Source organism: Carcharodon carcharias, chromosome 19, assembly GCF_017639515.1.
Source record: "Carcharodon carcharias isolate sCarCar2 chromosome 19, sCarCar2.pri, whole genome shotgun sequence".
In the NCBI taxonomy this organism is placed as follows: Eukaryota; Metazoa; Chordata; class Chondrichthyes; order Lamniformes; family Lamnidae; genus Carcharodon; species Carcharodon carcharias.
The window spans coordinates 71,617,431-71,638,568 of NC_054485.1; the positions used below are offsets into that span (position 1 = coordinate 71,617,431).

Here is a 21,138-nt window from a genome sequence, read left to right on the forward strand (position 1 = left end):
CCAACAGGAGATGATTGTTGGTCAGGCCTGCACAGAATAAATGTGGAAATCCAGCTCAGTTTGGATTTTATGAAGGAAAAGCAGCTGGAAGATTTGCCTAGTTTGAAGCTAGTGGAAGAAATCTACAGTGGTCTTCAAAGAGCCTTGTGGCAGAAAGCATTCAGCAGAGTTAGGTTGGAAGCTGTGCAAAGATAGTTGGGTCTCTGCCAGCAATTCAAACAAGGAGCTGTTTCCTGTGTCACGGATGTTCCAGGAGGTCCAACAACTGTGTGAAAGCTTTATTACAGAGCTCACACTGATAGAGTTTCTTCCCTGTGTGAATGTGTTGATGGACCAGCAGATACACTGACTGTGTGAAAGTCTTCTCACACACCTCACATCTGAATGGTTTCTTATTAGTGTAGATCCGCTGGTGTTTCAGGGAATCAGAGTGAAAGCCTTGTCACAAACAATACACCTCAAGCGTCTCTCTCATGTGAGTTTGCTGGTGTTACAGAAAGTTTGATGAGTTTCTCAAGGTTTTGTCACACACTTTGCATGTGAACGGTTTCTCTCCAGTTGTGAGTTATTGAAGAAAATCTGGAGGGTTGCTCAGTCAAAAAACAAATGGTAGGAGAATAGCTAGAACACTGAAGAGAATCCAAGAGAATTCCAGAGGGCTGTGGCATACCTTTGTCTAGGTTCCTAAAGAAGTGAATGAACCTTTAGATTATTGGATTGTATAAAGGAACTCTTTGGGGTAAGTAAGAAGCAGAACTCTGGTCATAGCATAAGTAATTATAAACTACAGTGTTTTGTCATGATGCTTGCTTTGTTTATTCTTTTTATATAAAATGAAGTTTGTTTTTGTTTAAAATGTGAAATCTAATGGTGAAGTTCTGTCAGCTAATCAGGGGGTGTTCACATTTCTCTTCAAACGTTAACAGTCCCTAACAAGATCCCCTGTACAAATTGACTGCCACATTTTTTACATTATAACATCGACTACACTTCAAATAATTTAATTGGCTGTGAATTGCTTTTGGATGCCCTGTGTTCAAGAAAGTTGATGTATAAATGCAAGTCTTTCTTTCTTTGGGAAATGTTATGCTTCCTGTTGGAGACTGGCCAATATATTCTGTACAGGAATCTTGCTATAGGCTCCTGAATGTTTCAGTGAATAGGAACACACCATGCTGACAAATCAGATAGTTTGGGTTTAGCAAAAACAAACTGAATTTATTGTGAGTTATAAATCTATACAGAAGTTTGATAAAACAGCATACAAATAACAACACAATATTCAGCTTGTATCAACCAAAATAATAAAGCATTTGAAAATGATTCAAGACCTTTCCCAGACTATTAAATTAATCTAGGAAGAGTGTAAGATGAACATATCACACCGTTATTACATCGAGGCATGATGGGCTGAGGGGACTCACCCGACTCCCTCACCATACTCAGGATAGTAGTCCTCCCAGACAGGAGAATACAAACATTACCCATGGTATTAGTCAAACACCTGTCATCTGAAGAGGATCTGTCTATAATTCATATCAGCAACTAAAGCAGGGTCCCATTCTACCCCATACCCACTCCTGAGAGCTGCCTCACTTTGCTAAAACACACACTCACATCAGGGGAAACTCTCTCAGAATACTACGGACAGAACTTTCTTTAAAATCTCTGTACTTAAGTCCGGCTCCAAATTCCGATGGTCAGAAATGACACCGAACTTTAGTGACACAGGATGGAGTTCGTTTCCATCATACAAATCCACCAATGGTTACAGAGATCCATTGATCACGTGGGTCCATGGATCAATCAGTTTCCACTCCTGGAAGACATTCTTCCCCCAGGTGAGTTGGACAGTGCTTTCTAATTCCCAACTCTCTGTCCTTTGACTCTCCATTCACCACAATGCTTCTGTAACTGTCAAATCTGGTTTAACCACTCTCTCATATCCACCTTCTACAGCCTTGTTTCCAAACCCTGTGGATGAGGGAATCCTCTGAGACACAGTTACATCTGTGTATAAGCAGGAGTTTCAATGCATATTGATGTCTTCTTCTGGTGATGTTGGGTGATCTGGTCAAAGGTTAAATTGGTCTTCTTGAAACGATTGGACTGATGATGGGAGAGATTCGAGACAGACACTGCTGAGATAGACAGTGCTTTGGAATGACAGCTCCTCTGTGCGAGCACTGGAGGGTAAACAACACAGACAACTCTCAGTGTAATGGAAGCAGGTGACCTGGCTCCAAGTCCGTGTGGAGATCTCGGTATCTAGTGAGAGAGAGGAGTAGGTGAAACAATCCTGACACACGTCATACTGGAAGGGTTTGTCTCCCATGTGGGTTCACTGATGCTCCAGGAGGTCCAACAACTGTGTGAAGGCTTTATTACAGAACTCACACTGATAGGGCTTCTCCCCTGTGTGAATGTGTTGATGGACTAGCAGACACACTGACTGTGTGAAAGCCTTGTCACACACCTCACATCTGAATGGTTTCTCTCGTGTGAATTCGCTGGTGTTACAGGAGGTTTGATGAGTTTCTCAAGGTTTTGTCACACACTTTGTATGTGAACGGTTTCTCTCCAGTGTGAATGCGTTAGTCATACATCAGGCCAGATGATTGTGCAAAGCCCTTGTTAAACACATCACACTTGAACAGCTTCCCCCCAATGCTTCGGTGTTTCACAAGTGTCACTCACAGGGCAATGGCTCAGTCACCCACCTCACTTGGCTTATTCACTGTGTGAATGCGACGGTGATCCAACATGCCCCATAGTTGTTCAAAGTCCTTATTACACACTTCACACGTGAATCTTTTCTTCTCCCCTGTGTGAATGCGTCGGTGACTCACCAGGCCTGATAACTGTGCAAATCCCTTATTACACACCTCACACTTGAATGGCTTCTCCCCAGAGTGAAGATGTTGATGTTCACGGAGAGTTGATGACCGTGAGAATGATTTGTTACACACTTCACAAGTAAACGGTTTCTCCCCGGTGTGAGTGCGTTGGTGTACACGAAAGTGAGATGAGCGTGAGAATGATTTGTTGCACACCTCACACTTGAACGGTTTCTCCCCTGTGTGAATACGTCGGTGTTGCGCGAGGGCTGATGACTGTGTGAAGGCACGGTCACACAACTCACATCTGAAGGGATTTTCCCCAGTGTGAGTGCTCTGGTGTATCAGGAACCTCGTGGATGTTGGGAAAGCTTTATCACAAACTTCACACTTAAAGGGTTTCTCGCCAGTGTGGATTGTCTGATGGACTTGGAGGTTCGATAACTGTGTGAAATCTTTGTCACACACGTCACACCTAAACAGCTTCTCCCTTGTGTGAATGCGTTTGTGTCTATGGAGGTGCGATGACTGCGAGAATGATTTGTCACACACTTCACACGTGAATGGTTTCTCTCCAGTGTGAGTGCGTTGGTGAATACGAAAGTGCGATGAGCACGAAAATGATTTGTTACACAACTCACACTTGAACGGCTTCTCTTCCATGTAGCTGTCCTTGTATTACAGCTGGTAAAACTGAGCCTGTGGAGGCCTCCTCACTCACTTCACCCTTGAACAGCCTCTCACCTGTAGGAATGATTCGATGGTTCATGAGGCGCAATGAATGATTGAAGCTCTCATCACACTTGGAGCCACTCACACTTCTTCCCAGCCTCACCCTAACTGATCGCCCACAGCCGAACCTTCAGAAAGGTTGATTGTGATGGAAGGATCCACACCACTGACCAGTTTCAGATCTGATGATATGTCAAAGCTCCCATGACCTGACCGATTTCCAGATGATGGTTTCACTGCCCAACCTTCTCTGTGTTGAGCAATGCTGTGAAGGGATTGGATGTCTTCACACAGTTGTGCAATTGTCCCTTGGGTGATGGTCAGGATCTAGCTGCAGTGTCTATCCTCTCTGTATTCTCTGGTGTAGTACGGTGCAATCCTTCTGTAAAACAGGAAAAGGAAACATGATTTCCTCCAACTCCCTCTCCTCCTTTGCTGAAGGGGCTGACTCCTCAGTTAGAGACTGTTCCACAGTGAGTGCCAGTCTGCTATTCCCCTGTGTGGAGGGGTCAGATGCACGTCATATTTCTTTTTCCTGACTTGACTGTCACACACCCTCTGTTTCCAGCAGAGACACTGGATTGTGACCAGGAGCAGATAACGTGGCTACTTTCTTTCCTCCACCCAGACCCCATCTTCCCAGGTACCGTGAGGACAATGCAAAAGACAGTCAGGTGGAATGTAAAACAGGCTATAAATTTACTATGTACTCATGTCACACATCGCTGAATCGTATCAATCTGGAAACATCCCAGACTCCTCTGTCACCATCCCTGGGTATGTCCCATCCCACTGGCAGGTGGGGAAGTCTCAATATTGACTCCATGGAGTCTCATGGCTTCGGGTCAAACAAGTTCAAGAAAAACTACCACTCCACTCCCAACTGATGAATGAGTATTTCACCATGTTAATCATCACTAGGGACAGACTAAGGACAGACTCCAAAACTGGGTATCCATGAGTGCCATCAGCAGCAGCAGGATTGTATTCCAACACAATCTCACAGCCTGGCACAGCCCTCATTCCATGATTATCATCAAACCAGTAAATAGACATGTCAGGAGCAGCACTGGGTACATTTTAGAGTGCAGATTTGAACTAGTGAGCTTACTACATTCAGGCTAAACACCAAGGGTAGCAGGATTAAACAGCCTCACATTCAACAGATCAGAGCAAAGCCCTATAGTCCAGAATTGTGGACAAGCTGTCAAGAAAGGAGAAGATGCTCAGGTCAGCAGAAAAGTGGGAAATGGAATTCAACCTGGAGTAGTGTGAGGTGATGCATCTGGGAAGGTCAAACAAGGCAATGGAACACACAACTAATGGAAGGTGTACCAAGAGGTGTAGAGGAAGTGAGGGACCTTGGAGTGAATGTCCACAGATACCTGAAGGTATCAGAACAGGTTTTTTTTAAATTCATCCACAGGATGTGAGCATCACCAGCTGGGCCGACATTTATTGCACATCCCTAATTGCCCTTGAGAAGGTGGTGGTGAGTTGCCTTCTTGAACCGCTACAGTCCATGTGGTGTAGCTTTACCCATGGTGCTGTTAGGAAGGGAGTTCCAGGATTCTGACCCAGCAACAGTGAAGGAATGGCGATATGTTTCCAAGTCAGGATGGTGAGTGACTTGGAGGGGAACCTCCAGGTGGTGATGCTCCCATCTATCTGCTGCCCTTGTCTTTCTAGATGGTAGTGGTTGTGGGTTTGAATGATACTGTCGAAGGAGCCTTGGTGAATTCCTGCATTGCATCTTGTAGATGGTACACACTGCTGCTACCGTGCATCAGTGGTGGAGGGATTGAATGTTTGTGAATGTGGTGCCAATCAAGTGGGCTGCTTTGTCCTGGATGGTGTCAAGCTTCTTGAGTGTCGTGGGAGCTGCACTCATCCAGGCAAGTGGGGAGTATTCCATCACACTCCTGACTTGTGCCTTTTGGATGGTGGACAGGCTTTGGGGAGTCAGGGGGTGAGTTACTCATCGCACAATTCCTAGCCTCTGACCTGCTCTTGTAGTCTTGTAATCCAGTTCAGTTTCTGATCAATGGTATCACCAAGGATATTGATAGTGGGGGAATTCAGCGATGGTAATGTCATTGAACATCAAGGGGCGATGGTTGGATTCACTCTTGTTAGAGATGGTCATTGCCTGGCACTTGTGTGGCACGAATGTTACTTGCCACTTGTCAGCCGAAGCCTGGATATTGTCCAGGTCTTGCTGCATTTGGACAGAGACTGCTTCAGTATCTGAGGAGTCACGAATGGTGCTGAACATTGTGCAATCATCAGCGAACATCCCCAAATCTGACCTTATGATGGAAGGAAGGTCATTGATGAAGCAGCTGAAGATGGCTGGGCTGAGGACACTATCCTCAGGGACTCCTGCAGTGATGTCCTGAAGCTGAGTTGACTGACCTCCAACGACCACAACCATCTTCCTTTGTGCTAGGTATGACTCCAACCAGAGTTTTCCCCCTGATTCCCATTGACTCCAATTTTGCTCAGGCTCCTTGATGCCACACTCGGTCAAATGTTGCCTTGATGTCAAGGGCAGTTACTCTCACCTCACCTCTGGAGTTCAGCTCTTTTGTCCATGTTTGAATCAAGGGTGTAATGAGGTCAGGAGCTGAGTGGCCCTGGTGGAACCCAAATTGGGTGTCAGTGAGCAGCCAGTTGATAAGGTGGTTCAGAAGGCATATGGAATCCTTTAATTTATTAACCAATGCATAGAACATAGCAGCAGGGAGATTATGCTGGAACTGTATAAATCATTAGTTAGGCCACAACTTGTGTAATGTGTGCAGTTCTGGTCACCTCATTACAGAAAGGATATAATTGCACTGGGAGGGTACAGAGAAGATTTACGAGGATGTTGCCAGGACTGGAAAATTGCAGCTATGAGGAAAGATTGGAATGGCTGGTGTTGTTCTCCTGGGATCAGAGGAGCCTGAGGGGAGATTTCATTGAGATGTACAAAATCGTGAGGGGCCTGGAAAGAGTGGATGGGAAGGGCCTATTTACCTTAGCAGAGAGGTCAGTGACTAGGGAGCATATATTTAAAGTGATTGGTAGAAAGATTAGAGGAGAAATGAGGAAATATTTTTTCACTCAGAGGGTCGTATTTGCCTGGAACTCACTGCCTGAAAGGGAAGTAGAGGCAGAAACTCTCGAATCATTTAAAAGGTGCCTGGAAATGCATTTCAAGTGCTGTAACCTGCAGGGCTACAGACCAAATGCTAGAAAGTGGGATTAGGCTGGGTGGCCTGTTTCTTGGCTGGCGCAGACACAATGGGACAAGTTGCCTCTTTTGTGCCATAAACTTTCTATGATGCTATTCTATGAATTGCTGGCAAGCAGTAAAGTAACAGGAGATGGTGGCTCCATGAACACCTCCATTCTCAACCATATTGGAGCCCAGCACACGAATGTAAGACACAATGTTGAAGAATCTTTAGCTAAAAATAGTGAGTGGATGATCAAACCCGGCCTCCTCCTGAAATGCTGGGAGAACTCCCCTCCAGATCACTCAAACCCTCCCCACTGCGGAGAAGGCTCAGATCAGGAGTATGTTGTAAATGTGAAGTTTGTAAGATTGTTACGTTTTAAACAGTCTTTATAGTTTAAGGTAAAACCGAATACCCTGGAAAGGGCGGTTAGCAGGAAGTTGTACAACTCTGCCCAGCAACAGGCCAGGGGCTTGGTTACCATGGGAACAGATTGAGACTTGCTGCACAAGCTGCAAAGTGATCACATCTGAAAGTAAAGCAAGAGCAGCTGGGGCTGACTGGACAGATTTGGGACAAAAAGAGAGAGAGAGAGAGACAGGTCTCACAGAGAGACCAAGCGCTGCAGCCAGGGTGGTCAGCAGAGGGTAGAGGGTGTCCTTCCTGTGGCTGTCAGGCAGAATTCAGGAGAGAACATGATCTGTGGTTGAGGACAGGCATCCCGTGGCAATCTAAAGTCTCTGGAAGATTCGTCCTGGTGTAGCCAGGGAAGGAATCGCTCAAGGGGGCCTCAGTGTTGGCAGTCACTTCAGAATTTCTCTGGAAACCCGGAGAAGCACCTTTTGACCGGCACTCAAAATTACAGTTCAGTAAAAGAGGGAGAAGTGAACCCAATGGAAGCTGAGAGTGATGTTGGAGTAGTTCCTGTAAAAACTGTGATTCTGCAGATAGCCAGGTGTTAGGTATAACTGTGGTGTGGGGTGTTCAGTCAGGTTAAAAGTTAAAGGAGAGATAATGAATTATAGTTTAGTGTGTTAGTTGTCTGCGATGCACTCGTTAGGCAATACTGCTTTCAGTTGGTTTGTTCAGGTAAAAGTCTGAAAATTTAAAATCTTCTCATGGGAAGAATTTGGTCACTGGGAATTTAAATCTCTTTGAAAAGTTTTAGACTTCTATGGGGATAATATCATCCACCAACACCACAAAAAAAGATTATCTAGTCATTATCACGTTGCTGTTTGTGGGAGCTTGCTGTGCACACATTGGCTGCCACATTTCCTACTTTACAACAGTGACCACAATTCAAAAGTACTTTATTGGCTGTACTGAGCTTTGGGACATCTGGTGGTCATGAAAGGATCTATTTAACTGCAGTTTTTTCTGAGGATGTTACAGAGATAGGGTGGTGGGAGGTATTGGGAGGATTTTGAAGTAAAGTGGAGTACCATGTACCTTTAAGAGAATGCAAGTGGACTAACCACGTGACAGTACTGACCAATCAGTGAACGACATGGGCTGCTGGTTAACTGTAAGTCTGGAGCTGGAGGTGCTTGTGGGAGCACACAAGGATTTAGTGCTCTGCCTCTGTTGCAACAAACAATCACAGTTTGTTCTTATGTGGGTCTCTCTCCGTTATTGATAGTGAGCATCAACTAACAACTGCATATGAAGACATGAAATCCAAGTTTACTCGACTAGTGAACTCATAGACTCAAGACATAAAATTGGCACCGAGGATAAAAAATTGCAAGATCCCTGAGTGAGAATCCACAATGCGGGTGAGCAAAACATTAGAAAGAGAATCTGTACTTTTGTTGTCAAATAGACGGCAATCAGAGCAGAAAGCAGTGCTGCAGTTTTAAATTTAAACAAAAAAAGGGCAGGATTGGACCAGGAGGCCACTGGGTTTCCCGAAGTGAAGGGTGTCCAACATCAAAAGAGTCTGCGGAGTAAAAGGGAAAAACTCTGCAGAATCGCCCAGGAAAGGGAGAAGGATTCACTGTTTTATTCTGCACTGGAACGAAGTTTCACAAAGAGAAAAGAGAAGACGACACATGATCACCTGGATCCCACCAAAACTCGAAAAGCACAAACCCAGCACAGAGAAGCTGACAGCTGTAGAGACAGCCCGAGTTCATAAGAAAGGTGGTTGCTTTTAAAGCTGCAATACATTTAAAGTGGTGCATATGAGAAAAATGGCCACAGACAGAAAATTATAAGAGACCCCAGAGAGGACAACTCTGCAGAAGGCAAAACACAAATTGATTGCCAGCAGTCAAGAAAGCCACGGTAAGCCAAACACCTGAATTCGTCATTAACTGGGAAGCCATCGGAAGGGCAGCCCCTTGCAGTCGTTCACGATGCCGCAGTTCAGGTGTGTCGATCCATTCGCCCTCATTTCAGATGACTGATCTCAGTATGTTGAATACCGAGCATTCTTTTTTACCACTAATGACGTCGTGGGGGGGGAAAAGAACAGGGCGATTCTTTTGTCCACATGCGGGAGAAAATGCACGGGCTGATTTGCAGCCTCACATCACCTAACCGCGCTGACTTGATGAGTTAATAAAAATTGTACAAAACCACCCAAGACCAAAGCCCTGAGTTACTATGCAGCACTTCAAACTCAATTCAAGGAATAGTCCTCCAGAGGAGACAATAGCTGACTACACTGCCATTTTAAAGGCATTAACCGAACATTGCGAATTCGGAACATCTATTACCGATATGTTGAGAGACCGACTAATATGAGGGATTGGAAATAACACTATTCAAAGGCATTTGCTAGCTGGAGCTAATCCAGACTTCAATAAGGCATTAGAATTAGCCACAGCCATGGAGAGTGCTGTTAGAAATTCAGAAGCTATAAGAGAGGCACAAAACGGTGCCATCCATCTGCTAGAGCGGGACAGACCGGCACGAAAACATCGGACCCCACAGAAAGGCGGAAAACGTCCACCATGTACAGATCAGTAATAAACAGCAGTGCCACAGTGAAAACCCACTAAATGAATGAGAAATGCATCCAGGCATCCAGTGAGCAATCGACAATTCAAATAAGTCGAAAGCTTTTTCTGCCACCGCTATGGTCACATAAGGTTGCACTGCAGAGAAAGACTGAGACAGCATTTTAAAGACAAAGGGAGAAATCTTGACATGAGTCTCATGGAAGAACCAGAATAAATAGAATCAGACACCCATTCATTATATAACCTGAAAGTGGGTAGAACCGAGCCAACCCAAGTGATCATTAAAGTCAATGGACAACCCGTTAAGATGTAAGTTGATACTGAAGTGTCGATGTCCATCACTGGAGAACATACAATCAGATACTTGAATAAAGGTACCCATTCTCTAAGATTGGAAGTTTCGGACACTAAACTGAGAACATACACGGATGAAGAAAGAAGACCGAAAAGGATATGTCAAGTCAAGGTGCAGTATGAGGAAGAGTCTGCAAAATTACCCCTATTTGTAATGTCAGGCAGGGGATCAAGTCTTCTCGGAAGGAACTGGCTGGGAGAGATAAACCTTGAGGGCCCCTAAGTTCCCAATTAGAAACCAGAAGCATTACTGCAGGAAAACATGAGTCCGCGAAAGAACTTATAGACCCAAGGCATAAAATGTCTGAAAAGACAGGAACATCCAGATCCCAAAACACAGAGAGAACTGACCATTCCAGATCCCAAAACACAGAGAGAACTGACCATTCACAGTCCACAGGATAATAACCAGCTCCCAACACACACTCAGAACTCAACAATAGGAAATCAGTAAGAATCTTCACACAGCATAAGGGACATTTCCACACCTGATTCCCCACAGGATAGTCAGGCGGCCTGAACATTAGTGTGGATATTATGTGATGTAATTATTATAAATTCTGTTCCTTCACTCACCATCTCCTCACTTGGTTTTCAGTCCCTACAGGAAGTGAACCAGCTGTGGAAGAGGAAGAGGAGAGAATGGGCAGAGTGGGTGAGCTCTCTGATTGACGTCTCTCACAGCCAATCCAAATATTTCTGGAGTAACATGAGTTTCCGGAAGTTTGGGAAACTGACCAGTGAAATGGAGGTGACTTTGAGCAGCAGATCAGGTGGGGATTTAAACTTGTCATTGTCCCATCTGAATAAAACCTCACTTATTGCAGCTGCTGTCTTAGATCCTCCTGGTAAATGTTTGACAGGGAATTTTAGTGTGGGAATAACATTCTTCATCCTCAGAGGCTTTCAGACTGACAACATCAATGTGGGATGTGTAGTCTCGAATGTGTTTGATAGCAGATCAGAAGAGGAAGACCCACAGCATCCAAGGCAGCAATGACGTGCAGTGGTGGGATCTGCACATGCACAAGAGAGGGACACAGAAGAGAGAGGGACACAGGAGAGAGGGGCCTGGAAGAGAGGAGCACAGGAGTGAGGAACAGAAAAATGCGTGGAGAGGAGATTGAGGCAGTGTTTTGAGTGTGACTCTGTATCTCAGGGAGTGACTCTGACTTGGGGAGTGACTTTGTGCTTGTGACTCAGGCTGGAATTTTCTGCTCCCGTTGATGACGGGTGTGTTTGGAGGCATAAGCAGACAATATGGCGAGAAGGCCAAATCTCAGTTTTACGCTGTCGTTTAACAAGTTTGCAATCGTCTGCGCCACCCATGATGGAGGCACGTTTCCCATCGTCGCATGTCGGGAACCTAATTTCAGTACTTTAGCCTCTCATGAAAGCCCTGCTCACTGGAATCATCCCCACATTGCTGGATCATCCAGGCATGTCAGTGTGATTGCACACCGACATGTTCCACAACTGTACCCAAGCGACGTGCACCTTGAAAGCTAAACTTTACTGGAACTTCAAAGCCTGATTCCCTTCCTTGCTTTGGGCAGCACTCATGGTCTCAGCGCCAGGCTTCACAGGCAGCACCACATCACTTTTAGTGGGGGGTCATAGGCAGGTCTCTACCTACTGGACCAGCTGTAAGGTGGGGGTGGCTTTTCAATGGCTGCGGGGCTAGGACTTGCTTGGGGAAGGCGGTGAAATGACCTCAGGAAAGAGAAAAGGCTGCAAGATGAGAGCTGTACTATGGAAGTGTGTATGGGGGCACATGTTGATCGATGCAAGTGGCCTCAAGATGGTGAAGGCTGAGGAGGCAGTCTCCAGAGGAGATGATGCCAGATGGAGATGCGAGGGTGTGTGTGAGTGAGTGGTGATGTCCGTTGAGCTGGCAGTGAGTGAGATGCCAGTGAATGTGTGATAGTCTTGTGAATATGAGGGTCTGGAGTGATAAGATGGTTGCCTTATCCCAGATGAGATCATTCATCCTCTTTTTGCACTAGATGGCCAACCTCTTCTGTGCAGCATTGGCACTGACCACCACTGCCACCGCCTCCCAAGCCGGAATGGACCTCCTGCTGCCAGAGAAAGGGTGAAAGACATCACGGTGAGCCTCCAAAAGGAATTCCAGCTGACGGGTCACTGAACTGTTCTTGGCTTTCAGGGCCATGTCTTCACTGGAGCAGTCCTAGGCTGCAAGCGTTGAGAACTGTGTGCAGTTCAGATAGGGCAGCCGGAGTGAGGTAATGGCTTGGCAGGTGATTCAGAGGCTGCCCACCAGCGAGACGGTGTGTTTCCTGTGGCTGCATGATGAATGAAGCTGGAAGCAGATGATATGGCGCAAAAATCCACCATTGTGGCCAGCAGGCAAAACATTGTTTTTCACACCCGCTGCTACACTTAGTGCAATTCTGGGGCAATTCTGCCTTCAAAGATTGACTCCAGGGTGACCAACTCTGAAATAAGGACAATTCGACCACACCCAGGGGCAGGGGTACAGAGAGGTACGGGTGGGGGAGGGTTTGTTGGTGAGACCAGGGGTGGTAGTGAGATTGGATAGGTACAGGTATTGAGTGCTGAAGGTTGTACTCAGGACACTGCTGGTGAGTTCGGGGGTAGGGGGAAGTGGGGGGTGGGGGGAGTTGAATAAGCTGCTGAGAATAGGGATGGGGGCGCCGTCTGACAAAAGGAAGAGCTGCCCAACATCCAACTCAGTTTCTGATGAAAGGTCATCTCAAGCTGAAATGTTAACTCTATTTCTCTCCACAGATGCTGCCTGACCTGCTGAGTATTTCTAGAATTTTTTGTTTTGATTCTAGTTTTTAAAGCACAGAAACAGACCATTTGGCCCATCTACTTTCTACCAGTGCTTTTGCTCCACATGAGCTTTCTCCTTCCCTATTTTATCTCACCCTATCAGCAGATCCTTCTATCCCTTTCTCCCTCATATACTTACCTGGCTTCCCATTAAATACATCAAAACTATTTGCCTCAACCATTCCCTGTGGTAGCAAGTTCCACATTCTAATCATTCTCTTGGTGAAGAAGTTTCTCCTGAATTCCTCATTGGATTTATTATTGACCATCTTATATTTCTGGCCCCAATTTTGGACTCCCCCACACAAGTGGGAACATCTCTCCATTTACCCCCAAATTCTTCATTTTATAATTCATCATTTTAAAGTTTCCATTATTTCACCCTTCAGCCTTCTCTTTTCTAGGGAAAAGAGTGCTAGCCTGTTCAGTCTTTCCTGATAGCTACAATCTTTCAATTCTCAATATCATCCTTATAAATGTTTTTGCACCTTCTCCAGTTCCTTTATGTCCTTTTTCAATCTGGAGATCAGAACTGTGCACAGCTTTCCAACTGTGGTCCAACCAAGGCTCTATACAAGTTCAACATAACTTCTCTGCTTTTCAATTCCATTCCCCAAAAAATGGACCCGAGCAATATTGTTTGATTTTGTTAAGAATACCCTTGTTGACCTGCCTTGCTACTTTTAACGATTGATGAATCTGTAGTTCTGCCCTTACACAACTTGTAAATATAACCTATCCAATTGAAATAATTTGTCCACATTAAGTCATGAACACAAACTTGTTGTTTTCAAACCTCCATTAAATCACTCCATAGTCTACACTTCCCTAAAGTGCACACACCCAGCTCTCTGAATATAATGGCAAATGCTGTGAATGCTGGAAATCTGATACATTTTCAGGAAATGCTGGAAATTCCCAGGTCAGGCAACATCTGTGGGGAGAGAAGCGACCTCTCTTCAGCCTTTGACATGCCCGACCACACTATCCTCTTCCTCCAACTCTTCTCTGTTATCCAGTCAGTGGGATTGTTATCACTTGGCCCACTTTTGCCTCTTCAGTTGTAGCCAGAGAATCTCCTGCAATGGTTAATCTTCCCACCCACATCGCTCTGGAGTCTGACCAAGGGTCTGTCCTCGGCCCCCACATATTTCTCATCCTCATGGGGAATGGGGTGGTGAAGGAAGTGGGATGGAGGGTGAAGTAGGGGAGGATGGTGGGGTGAAGGAGGGGGGATGGCGATGGGGTTGAGGGGGTTAAACGGCTGCAATCCTGGTTCCTGCCGCCCGGAGCTGGGATTTCCAGGTGCGCATCTCCAATTCCAGCCCCACCCACGTGACAGCCGCTCGGGTTCGCGCTTTCTCAGGTTAAAACTCCCGAATGCTGGGTGCCAAAAGCCGCTCTGCAAGTCAGAACTACAACTCCCATCGGGCACCGCGGGGTTGATCTCCCCTGAGTCCGTGCTGCCACCCCTCAATGCGCAGCCGTGTGGGGCCAATTGCAACATGGGTAAAATAAAAAGAAAATACTGCGGATACTGGAAATCTGAAATAAAAACGGAAAATGCTGGAAAAACTCAGCAGGTCTGACAGCATCTATGGAGAGAGAAACAGAGTTAACGTTTCGAATCTCCATGACCCTTCATCAGGGCTAAAGAGAGGTAGAAATGCATGGGTAATGTAGTTTCAACTGGGTGATCATGTCAGGCTAGAGCCACCACCTCCCTTGTGACTGGCTCAGCCGAATGATTGACGTGTAAATTCTGGAAAGTAGTTCACTGTATTTCTGTCCCTGACTGGCTGTGAGAAACGTCAATCAGAGAGCCCACCCACTCTGCCCATTCTCTCCTCTTCTCCCACAGCTGCTTCACTTCCTGTAGGGACTGAAAACCAAGTGAGGAGATGGTGAGTGAAGGAACAGAATTTATAATAATTACATCACATAATATCCACACTAATGTTCAGGCCGTCTGACTATCCTGAAGGGAATCAGGTGTGGAAATGCCCCTTATGCTGTATGAGAAGATCCAGCTGAGAGAGCTGTTTACTTGGTGCTTTGTGCTGAACTGTTTGACTGGAGCTGTGTGTTGGAAATTGAGTGTGTTTATTGGAAGCATTTCCTTTCTGATTTACAGGCTGAGTTTTGTTGATGTGTCATTACTGAATATGAGAAGATGAGGTGTAATTATCTGGGAAATGCAGAGTGTCTGAGGATTCTTACTGATTTGCTATTTTTAAGTGTGTGTGTGTCATGAAGCTATTAATGCATATAATGTTATTGGAAAATATGTTATTTTAAATAGAGGTTTAGTCTGTGTGTGTGTTAGTTGGATTAAAACCAGCTAGTCTGGGTGCTTTGATGTATAGTAGTTTTGAGATATCAACAGTAATGTAGGGTACATTTGCATTTTGTTAAAAAGAGCATTCAAGAAGGGGAGTGAAATCTTACACCTAGCTAGAAGACACCAAGCAATGCTAATCTTACTAATAAAATTGGTGCAATGAAAGGAGTTCAAAGGGCCTGAAGATAAAATGAAAATTTACATTCAAAGAGAAGTGCTGGGTATAACCTGAGATTAGTTTGTGTGTGGAAGTCAGAGGCAATGTAAGATCAAAACCTGTAAGCCTACAACTGTCTGTAATGGAACCAATTTGAAAGGAACATTATTTTGAATCCATAAGGTATAAATGCTTTGCCTGGTGTATGGTTACTGCTGCCTTCGTAGAGATTAATTTGGGAATTTGTTATAAGTTATGGTAGTAGTAATTTGTAGCCATATGTCTGTGTTTAATTTGTTTCATTTAGTTTGCGATAAGAACCTTTCGAGAACTGGTGGTCTTATTCCTGAATTTTAGAGCTGCAATTCAAAACATACCAACTGAAAATATAGGTTATGACAGTTACTTAAAGTTTCCCTCTGGGATTTTAAATGACAGCTTTTACCAACTGATCTGTTGTAACAACTGGGGGCTCTTGCGGGATAAAAATTATAATTCCATGATTGGTTTGGAATTAGTGAATCTTAAGGTTACCAGTACGAGAAGCACCTTGAACTCAGGAGTTGGTGAGGTATTTTAGAAGTGGTGAGATTGCAAGATGGCTTTGGTAATTGCTAAGACTTTTCTGGGAGTAGAAGAGATAATTCTGATTGGATTGGAAAAAAACAACCAAAAGTAAGTTAACAGAGTTGGCAGCTAAGTTAAAATTGGAGTTACCTGCGGGGGCTAGGAAATCAGATATAATTAAAAGTATAGCTCAGCATCTACAGTTGGAAGTGAAACCTGACACTCGTGAATTACAACTGGAGGTAGTGACACTTCAGTTACAAATGATAAAGCTTGACTTAGAAGCAAAGGACAGAGAAATGGCTTTTAAAAAGGAATTAGAAATTGTGAAGAGAGAGAAGGAGGAAAGAGAAAAAGAGAGAGAGAATTCCAAATGAAAATGTTGGCAGTGAAAAAATTCCAGTAGGTGAGGAGAGACTTATCTCCAGAGTAGAACCCAGTGGGGAGATGTTTAAATTTGTACAAGCTCTTCCAAAGTTTGAGAAAAAGATATTGAAGCATTCTTTATTTCATTTCAGAAGCTAGCTGAACAGATGAAATGGCCACAGGAAATCTGGACCTTATTATTACAGTCTAAGTTAGTGGGTAGGGCCCATGAGGTATGTGCTTCGCTATCAGAAGAAATGTCAGTGAATTTTGATGTGGTGAAAACGGCTATTTTGAGTGCATGAGATGGCCCCTGAAACATACAGGCAGAAATTTATGAATATGAGAAAACAGCCTGGGCAAACTTATATTGAGTTTGAAAGAGTAAAACAAATTAATTTTGAAGGGTGGATATGGGTGTTAAAAATAGAGGCAACCTATGCAGCTCTTAGGGAAGTAATTCTTTTGGAAGAATTTAAAGATTCAATCCCTTCGGTAGTGAGAAATCATGTGGGGGGACAGAAGGTTGATTCTGTAAGACAAGCAACAGAGATAGTTGGTGATTATGAGTTAGTTCATCGAGCTAAACCTTTTTTCATTGTCCTTTCAAATTGGAAAAGGATAAAAAGTGGGAAGGTGAAAGGAAGGTAAGTAATCAAGGAAGAGGAGTAGCTGGAAGTTCCCGGAGGTTTGTTCTCAGAATAAAAAAGAAGGTACAAGTGATACTCAAAAATTGAGGTGTTTTAATTGTAAAAAAAAAAGTAAGGCAAACAAAGTCAGTGTGTTGGAAATTGCAGGAAAAATCTGTTGCAATTATTGGGGTACAAAAACACTCTGAAAGTAAAAGTACTGTGGGTTCTGAGGTTCAGAAACAGGAGAAAGCAGTGGTTTGTGTATCAGTGAAACAGGGAGAATCGGTGATAGGTGAAGAAGTGGGATTGTGTTCACAGTTTACTCAAGAGAATTCTGAGGAACAGGTTGCAGAAATATTTAAAGATTTGTGTGTGATGGGAAAGTCTTTCCACGTCTACAGAGTGGAGTAGTAAAGGTGTTAACATTTAAAGAGACACAGGAGCAAGTTAATCCTTAATGCAGGATAGTGCTTTGGGACATCTGGTGGTTGTGAAAGGCCCTATGTAAATGCAAATCTTTCTTTTTGTTTCTTTTCTGAGGAGATTACAGAGATAGGGTGGTGGGAGGTCTTGGAGGGATTTCAAAAGACTGGAAACATCCAGATCCCAACACACAGACAGAACTGACCATTCTCAGTCCACATGATCTGCCTTCCTGTTTCTGCTACCAAAGTGGATAACCTCACATTTATCCACATTATATTGCAACTTCCATGCATTTGCCCACTCACTCAGCTTGTCCAAATCACACTGAAGCACCTCTGCATCCTCCTCACAGCTCACCCTCCCACCCAGCCTTGTGTCATCTGCAAATTTGGAGATTTTACATTTAGTTCCCTCATCTAAATCATTAATACATATTGTGAATAGCTGGGGTCCCAGCACCGATCCCTGCGGTACCCCACTAGTGACTGCCTGCCATTCGGAAAAAGACCCGTTTATTCCTACTCTTTGTTTCCTGCCTGCCAACTAGTTTTCTATCCATCTCAATTCACTACCCACAATCCCATATGCTTTAATTTTACACGCTAATCTCTTATGTGGAACTTTGTCAAAAGCCTTCTGAAAGTCCAAATAAACCACATCCACTGGCTCCCTCATCAACTCTACTAGTTACATTCTCGAAAAATTCCAGTAGATTTGTCAAGCATGATTTCCCTTTCGTAAATTCATGCTGACTCTGTCTGATTCTGCCACTGTTTTCCAAGTGCTCAGCTATTATATCTTTTATAATGGACTCTAGAAATTTCCCCACTATCAACGTCAGGCTGATTCATCTATAATTCCCTGTTTTCTTTCTACCTCCCTTTTTAAATAGTGGGGTTACATTAGCTGCCCTCCAATCTGTAGGAACTGTTCCAGAGCCGATAGAATCTCGGAAGATGACCACCAATGCCTACACTATTTCTAGGACCACTTCCTTTGGTACTCTGGGATGTAGATTATCAGGCCTTGGGGATTTATTGGCCTTCAATCCCATCAATTTCTCCAACACCATTTCTCTACTAATTCTGATTTCTTTCAGTTCCTCCCCATTTCTGATATGTTATTTGTGTCCTCCTTTGTGAAGACAGAACCAACGTATGTATTTAGTTGGTCAGCCATTTCTGTGTTCCCGATTATAAATTCCCCTGTTTCTGACTGTCAGGGACCTACATTTGTCTTCACCAATCTTTTTCTCTTCACAGAACCGGTTCCAATGTCCCAGAAATCTGAAACCCTCCCCATCACACCATCTCTTTAGCCACAGATTCATTCAATATTTCCTATTTCTACTCCTGAAAGGGGCATTTCCACACAGGATAGTCAGACTGACTGAACATTAGTGTGGATATTATTATAAATTCTGTTCCTTCACTCACCATCTCCTCACTTGGTTTTCAGGGGGAGGTGGGACCAGTACAAACTGGACAGTTACACCTGGGCAGGACCGAGACTGATGTCCCAGGGGGAATATTTGGTAGGGTGGTTGGGGAGGATTTAAACTAAAGTGGCAGGGGGAATGCAAGGACAAGAACAAAAGACAGAAAGGAGAATAAGAAAAGTGATAGGCAGAGAAATCAAGGGCAAGAATCAAACAGGGCCTCAGTGAAAAATAGTGGGAATGGGACAAATAATGTTAAGAAGATAAGCCTTAAGGCTTTGTGCCTTAACGCGAGAAGCATTCGCAGTAAAGTGGATGAATTAACCGTGCAAATAGACATAAACAGGTATGATATAATCAAGATTATGGAGCATGGCTGCAGGGTGACCAGGGATGGGAACTGAACATCCAGGGGCAATCAGAATATGACTAACTAACTGTGTCTCTGGAGATGGGATTTTTTAATCCCCAGGGAAGGTTCAAGACCCTCCCTCTCCACCTGTTAATGGGATCTGGTCACCCATTGATTGGCTGACATATTCTTTAATTTAATTTAATTGGTCTTGGCCTTTATGTGTAATTAATCTTTAACAGAACAATGAACCTTTCACATCTTTCCTTAATCTGATTTCAAACATGATTTTTGCATACACTTTTGGTTGCTAAGTTTTCTTCTAATCTGATTTAATACAATCTTTGCAGCCATTTCAGAGTCATAGAGTTATACAGCACAGAAACAGGCCCTTCGGCCCATCCTGTCCATGTTGGCCATAAAGCACCTATCTATTCTAATCCCATTTTCCAGCACTTGGCCTGTTGCCCTGTATGCTGTGGTGTTTTAAATGCTCATCTAAATACTTCTTAAATATTGTGAGGGTTCCCTGCCTCTATCACCCTCTCTGGCAGTGTGTTCCAGATTCCAACCACCTTCTGGGTGAAAAATCTTTTCCTCAAATCCCCTCTATAGGAAGGGTGCGATTGCACTCGAGAGGGTGCAGAGGAGATTCACCAGGATATTGCCTGGGCTGGAGCGTTTCAGCTATGGTGAGACACTGGATAGGCTAGCGTTGTTTTCCTTAGAGCAGAGAAGGTTGAGAGGGGACCTGATAGATACATACAAAATTAGGAGGGGCATAGATACGGTAGATAGGAGGAAACATTTCCCCTTAGCAGAGGTGTCAATAACCAGGAGGCATAGATTTAAGGTAAGGGGCAGGAGGTTTAGAGGGGATTTGAGGAAAAGCTTTTTCACCTTGCTTAACTCTGAACTGCCCTCTGAAGTGGCTGAGCAAACAATGATACACAATCACTACAAAGTCCAATAATAAGAGGAAGATCAGATAGATCTGGACAATCCTGGCATTGTGTCAGAATAAGACTAAGGTGATCTCAACCCAGTGAAATCTGCAAAGTCTCTCTTACCAAGGTCTGAGGACAAGTACCCAAGTGAGGAGAGCTGCCCTGCAGACTGGTCAAGTTACCATCCCTGGGTATGTCCCATCCCACTGGCAGGTGGGGAAGTCTCAATATTGACTCCATGGAGTCTCATGGCTTCAGGTCAAACAAGTTCAAGAAAAACTAGCTCTCCCCTCCCAAATGATGAATGAGTACTTCACCATGTTAATCGTCACTACGGAAGATTTTCAGCAGGGACACAAGACAGTCGTTTGTGGTAAAACTGGAGGAAAGGGCGTGCCTAGGCCAAGACTTGCTCTGCCAGAGCCGGTCTTCAGTTCCTGTCAGCATAAAGGGACATTTCCACACCTGATTCCCCACGGGATAGTCAGACTAGCTGAACATTAGTGTAGATATTATGTGATGTAATTATTATAAATTCTGTTCCTTCACTCACCATCTCCTCACTTGATTTTCAGTCCCTACAGGAAGTGAACCAGCTGTGGAAGAGGAGAGAATAGGCAGAGAGGGTGGGCTCTCTGATTGACCTCTCTCACAGCCAATCCAAATATCTCTGGAGTAACATGAGCTTCCTGAAGCTTGGGAAACTAACTGGTGAAACAGAGGAGACTTTGAGCAGCAGATCAGGTGGAGATTTAAATTGTCATTGTCCCATTTGAATAAAACCTCATTTATTGCTGGTGGGAGGGAGACAGGGTAGTGCTGGTGAAAACCAGGGGTGGGGTGCCGCTCTCTGACAACCGGAGGAGAACATAAGAACTAGGAGCACGAGTAGACAATTCTGCCCCGCCATTCATTACGATCATGGCTGATCTCATTTTGGCCTCAACTCATCTGCCTAACATTCAACCGAGTTTCT

At 44.4% G+C, this 21,138-nt stretch overlaps 1 protein-coding gene and 1 long non-coding RNA gene across 3 annotated transcripts in view; one reads left to right on the top strand and one right to left on the bottom strand.

Moving 5' to 3' along the window:
- Positions 1-1,191: 1,191 nt before the first annotated feature.
- Positions 1,192-20,746, bottom strand: LOC121291969 (zinc finger protein 271-like). Of its 2 annotated transcripts, none has more exons than XM_041213672.1 (2): positions 20,716-20,746; positions 1,192-3,951 (listed from the first exon to the last, which is right to left on the bottom strand). In XM_041213672.1, exon 2 carries the CDS (start codon positions 3,498-3,500, stop codon positions 2,709-2,711), a length of 792 nt encoding a protein of 263 aa, XP_041069606.1. In that variant the 5' UTR covers positions 3,501-3,951; positions 20,716-20,746; the 3' UTR covers positions 1,192-2,708. The 2 variants fall into 2 exon arrangements, with proteins under 2 accessions (XP_041069606.1, XP_041069604.1); XM_041213670.1 differs by lacking the exon at positions 20,716-20,746 and adding an exon at positions 10,693-10,733.
- The window catches only part of LOC121291971, a 28,663-nt gene continuing 18,331 nt past the window's right edge, over positions 10,807-21,138 (top strand). Inside the window, exons 1-2 of the long non-coding RNA XR_005946136.1 lie at positions 10,807-10,889; positions 12,123-12,226. This is a non-coding gene — a long non-coding RNA (uncharacterized LOC121291971). The remainder of the gene's footprint in view (positions 10,890-12,122; positions 12,227-21,138) is intronic.